We start from the raw sequence: 5,042 nt of genomic DNA, 5'->3' as shown, positions 1-5,042 counted from the left end.
TTATGAAAGATCAAAGTGCGACATGAACAATCCATTATAGTCATAGTGCAGGATGACACTTTATCCAATATGATAACATCAACAATGTCATGAGAATAAATACGACTAAATATAATTAATAATTAATGACTAAATATGATGCTAAGGACCTTGTGGTCTAGTGAAATCAAATTATTCCTTTGTATGAGAGATTGTGGGATCGAGCGCCAATGGCATCACACTAACCAAAAAACTTAAAGTCAAATTTTGAGCCAAGGCCTGACAAAAAAATGTTGGTTTAATAATTTATTCAAATGAATGATTGATATTATTAGTATTTAAATGTTTTTAAATGATTTTCATTTGTTACCCCTTATTATCATCAACTTATCTCTTAAATAACCTTACTTCGTCCGACTCGGTTAAGGTTTAGCAAATAACCTTTCGCCTCTGCCCAAACACCTCATCGAAGTTCAACGTTGTGGTCGAGTTGATTCCATATTTGTTGATTTTTATTATTTTGGGGTGGATGGAGGAGGGTGACTGTAACTGTCCAAGACTTGTTCAATTCGTACTTGGCTTTTGCAATTAATAGGGTTCTTAAGAATTTGATTATGCAGTGGTGTGCTACCCTGCTAAGCCTAAAAAAATTCCATACGATCTGCCAGAGCCTGGAGAGTCATGCAGTACAGTGAAGGTTTTGAAGCAGTGTGACATGATAAGGTGACGTTTGAACCTAATAAAGCCACGTCAACTCATCTAATAAAAGAACTAGGAGATGGGACGCAGAATGAAAAAACTATTGTTGCTAGATTAGGTTAATTAGCAAAAATTGAAAAGGAAAACTAACCTTTTATATATATATATATATATATATATATATATATATATATATATATATATATATATAGCTGAGGCTGGGCCGATTCATTATTCAACCTCTGTGCCGTTCATGACTATAAAAAAAAGAATTGCAGAACAAGATGGTGCATTAGAAGCATTAGCAGAGCTGTTGAGAGATCAGAAGGCCGGCCGGGTTGCTGAGAGGGAAAATGATTCTCATTGTCAATGTTTGTCCATTTATGTGCAAATATTATAATGCTAACCATCCATCCATCATATGTAGGGATGTCAATTTAGCCTGAACCCGATGGGCCAATCGATAAAACCGAAACCGACGGGGCTCTGGCCCGAATGAGCTAGCCCGATAAAACACATTAACCCGACGAGCCCGAAACCGATTAGCCCGGTGGCTCGATAGGGCTAGCCTGACAACCCGAACTATTGAAAACTATTCTTTATTATAAAAGTGATGTGAAACTTAACATACATGAAATAATTATTATAATTAAAAATAAATAAATAAATAAATAAATAAATAAATAAATAAATATATATATATATATATAGATTTTGAATCCGGTGCACACCCTCTACTTAGCCGAGCCCGTGAGCACTCTCCCTGACCATTGATTTTGAGATATTAACGGTGCTGATGATGTGGCATTTTAAACCATGTGGGCGCTTAGTATTAGATTGGTAGGGGTGTTTTTGTATTTTGTATTTGTCATTAATATTACATCTCACTTATTTCGCCGGTTATCTTGGGTTTAAAGCATTCATAATAGGTATTTAGGTTTTCTCTCTCCCCTTGCTTTGTCACGCGACTTCTGGAATCATCCGTCTTCTCCCAATCCGGTCGCCGTCCATTCGCGTCTCACATTTTCCCGGCGGTGTTCATGGTTGGTTCCAGCAGGAGGCATTCCAAGCGACTTCGTGGTATATCTTCCACCTCCAGTTCAGGTATTTTTTGAATCAATTTCTTGTACCTTTTTTTCCTCTTTTTGTTGTTTGTTTCGTGGGTTTTTTCCGATGGTTTGTGGGTTTGATAGTGTTCAGTAGGGGGTTTGGGGTGGGATTTCGTTTGTTGTCTTGTTCGTCTGGGTAGTTCTGTTTTTTTTTTTTTTTTTTTTTTTTTTTTTTTTTTTTTTTTTGGGTTTTCACAGGGGTGGTGGTCGTGCATTCGGTTGGGTTTGGGGTTGGGGGGCGGTGATGCGGGGGATGTGGTTGTGAGGGGTGTACGATTTCTGGGTAGGGTTTCTTTTTTTTTGCTGTGCTGAAGGAAACTGTTGATTTGGTAATGGATCTGCAAAGCTTCGTTTTTTATCTCGATTTCGTGCTCTGGGTGGCTTTAATCCCGTTTGGTTTTGATATTTTTTTGGCAATTCTGGTTTGGTTGGCTGCAGGAAAATATACCCATTGAGGAGGTGTTTGAGAATCTGAGATGTACAAAGGAGGGTCTCACTAGTCAGGCAGCCCAAGAGAGGTTGGCCATTTTTGGGCACAACAAGCTTGAGGAGAAGAAGGTGCCAAACGGCGTTTATTCAGATACTTTAGTTTTCCTCATCATTTATAGTTTATTAATCTTTTGAACTGTAATTTTGATGTTGAGTTTCATTCTTTCTGCTTTTATGTCTCTGGTTTTTAAGATTTAGTGTTCAGCTCATATTGTGGAGTTATGTTTCTTTATAGTTTACCTTCTTTTTTGGAGACTAATTTCTTTCATCTTTGCCATTTGTTATGGCTGCGTCTTTGGTTCCAAATCAGATGGTCTTACTTCTCTCTTTCCTTTTGTGTGTGTATGCAATTTACCCTTTGAATTGCTTATTTGCTCTGGAAATCAGTAGCCACTTATCATTGATCCATGTGTCAATTTAACTGTTGCAATAATTGTTATGCCCCAAGATAGCAAATTCCTGAAATTCTTGGGCTTCATGTGGAATCTTCTCTCGTGGGTGATGGAAGCTGCATCAATTATGGCAATCGCACTTGCAAATGGAGGGGTGAGGCTCTTGTTCAAATTTAGTTGAATTTGTTGTTTATTTAAACTGTTAGTTTGGACTCATTGGAATATATCTTCAATTTTGCAGGGAAAGCCCCCAGATTGGCAGGACTTTGTTGGGATTATTACATTGCTGGTGATAAACTCCACCATTAGTTTCATTGAGGAGAACAATGCAGACAATGCAGCAGTAGCTCTCATGGCTCGTCTAGCTCTCAGGAGAATAACGCCTACACTGTAACAGCGTTATGCACTGACTTTGATCCTCTTATGCTCACACCGATACATGCATGCATAAGCCTCCGCGATATGCACAGGCTGATGTCCTACTGCGCACATAGTGGTGCACAGAGATTCATACGTACCAAATTATTATTTAATAATAGCTCTTGTTTTCACTGTAATGCATTTACCTATATACAATTACGCACACAGCATAATTCTAAAGCAACACAAATGCCACGGTCGTGCAAACATGGGTTTCTTCAGAAATCTAGCTTGAATTTAAAAATTAAAACCCACATACAACATATAACATGTGCTAACTTCTATTCACTAATGCACACGCGCGACACATGTCTTTTTTAAACAACATCGGTATGCACCGACTGGTGCCCTGCACATAGCAGTGCGCGGGGCTGCATATGCATCATTTTAATATTTAATAACATCTCTTGTTTACCATGTAATGCATTCACCTGCATACAACTACGCACCCAGCATAATTACAACGTTTTAAGTTTTTTAACAACCAAATTTTGTTTTTAAAAAAAAAACACCCACAAAATTCTGAACGTAGCCACACGTTATGCACGTATTCATCTTCTTATACGCACCTTCCATCAAAACTCACATAATATGTAGTGATCAACAAAACCATGCCTTTTCACACTTCATAAATTCCAAATCTCACGCACACACATCCCAATATATTTAGGTCGTCCAACAAAACAAACTACCAAAAAACAACTCCAATATCTTAAGTTACATGCAATCGCTATGCACATGCTTCTGTTCGCCTACGCACCCTCCCAGTTTGCACATGCTTAAAAGCCCCCCATTCATTCACCATTACGTCCTTACTCCAACCATTCAGAGTACCAGCAACTGCTAAAAAAATAATGAAACATGCATACTGAATTTGTAAAATTAAACTATTAATTTAAACTAATTAATTGAAAACTAAACAAAATAGGCACCCAGAATGCACAAACTGCTGTTAGTAGACGCACACGTGAACACACAAACTAATGTCTGTCTGTGCACCAACCCCATGAGGTCACCTGTAACGTTGACGGATTAGTATTTCCCAGTTTGCACATGCTTAACAGCCCCCATGCATTCACCAGTACGTCCTTACTACAACCATTGAGAGTACCAGCGTCTACATTTTTTCTTTTCGTTTTCGTTTCACACTTTTATCAAACCATACTCTACGCACACACATCCCTTAACTTTGAGTTTGTCCAATTAAAAATATCCCATACGTAAAAATCCAAATGCCAAAAAAAAAAAAAAAAAATCAATGTGATTACCATTGCTGCTTCACGATACGCACATACTACACTTCGTCTGTGCACCTACCACAGTAGCTCACCGTTATCGTTGCCAGATTAATATTCAAAGTTTGCACAAGCTTAACTGCCCCTACGCACCCACCCCTACCACCTTTCTACCACCACTCAGACTACCCTCTACCACGCTTTTTCTAGTACATGGAAAACCCACAACCAACAAAAAAAAAATACACATTCATCTATGCACATACTATTTGCTGTCTACGCATCATCCCTCCATCTTATCGGTCAAACAAATAACCATGTACGCACCCACCTGAACACGAACACGCTACGCGCGTCAATGGACTACTACTTCATCCAACAACCCCACCCTCCCTCCCACCCCCACCGGGGAAAAAAAAAACCATTCTTCAGCATATGCACAGACGTTGACATGTAAATGCACTTACTGCTACTAGCCATTTGAGAAATGTGCTCCAGTATTGTTCCTGCCCTCCCACCGCTTCGTGTTCTCCTTTAGCATTGTCCACGCCACCTTCACTTCTTCAAGCTTTGTAATAATTGAAACTATTAATTTCCATCCACAAATCCCTAAAATAATGCTTCAGATTCCAATAATATTATGTCCATAATTAAATTACAATTACAATTACTAATATAACCTTTACATTGGTAAATGTCACTAATTACTACCCTAATTT

General features: G+C 38.4%; 1 protein-coding gene across 1 annotated transcript; it reads left to right on the top strand.

The window, feature by feature from the left end:
- The first annotated feature begins 931 nt into the window (after positions 1-931).
- Positions 932-3,062, top strand: LOC109146638 (ATPase 4, plasma membrane-type-like). The gene is made up of 5 exons (XM_019294293.1): positions 932-1,049; positions 1,616-1,782; positions 2,226-2,345; positions 2,724-2,822; positions 2,910-3,062. Exons 1-5 carry the CDS (start codon positions 932-934, stop codon positions 3,060-3,062), a joined length of 657 nt encoding a protein of 218 aa, XP_019149838.1.
- The last annotated feature ends 1,980 nt before the right edge of the window (positions 3,063-5,042 follow it).

The sequence above is a fragment of the Ipomoea nil genome, unplaced genomic scaffold (assembly GCF_001879475.1).
Source record: "Ipomoea nil cultivar Tokyo-kokei standard unplaced genomic scaffold, Asagao_1.1 scaffold1936, whole genome shotgun sequence".
NCBI lineage: Eukaryota > Viridiplantae > Streptophyta > Magnoliopsida > Solanales > Convolvulaceae > Ipomoea > Ipomoea nil.
This window is presented reverse-complemented; position numbering and strand designations above follow the sequence as displayed.

Excerpts from the sequence above, each read along its gene's own strand:
- LOC109146638 (XM_019294293.1), top strand. The coding sequence starts at position 932 with ATGACTATAAAAAAAAGAATTGCAGAACAAGATGGTGCATTAGAAGCA. Across the intron at positions 1,050-1,615 it reads AAATGATTCTCATTGTCAAT|GTTTTCTCTCTCCCCTTGCT; the intron begins GTTTGTCCATTT and ends ATAGGTATTTAG. Across the intron at positions 1,783-2,225 it reads ATCTTCCACCTCCAGTTCAG|GAAAATATACCCATTGAGGA; the intron begins GTATTTTTTGAA and ends GGTTGGCTGCAG.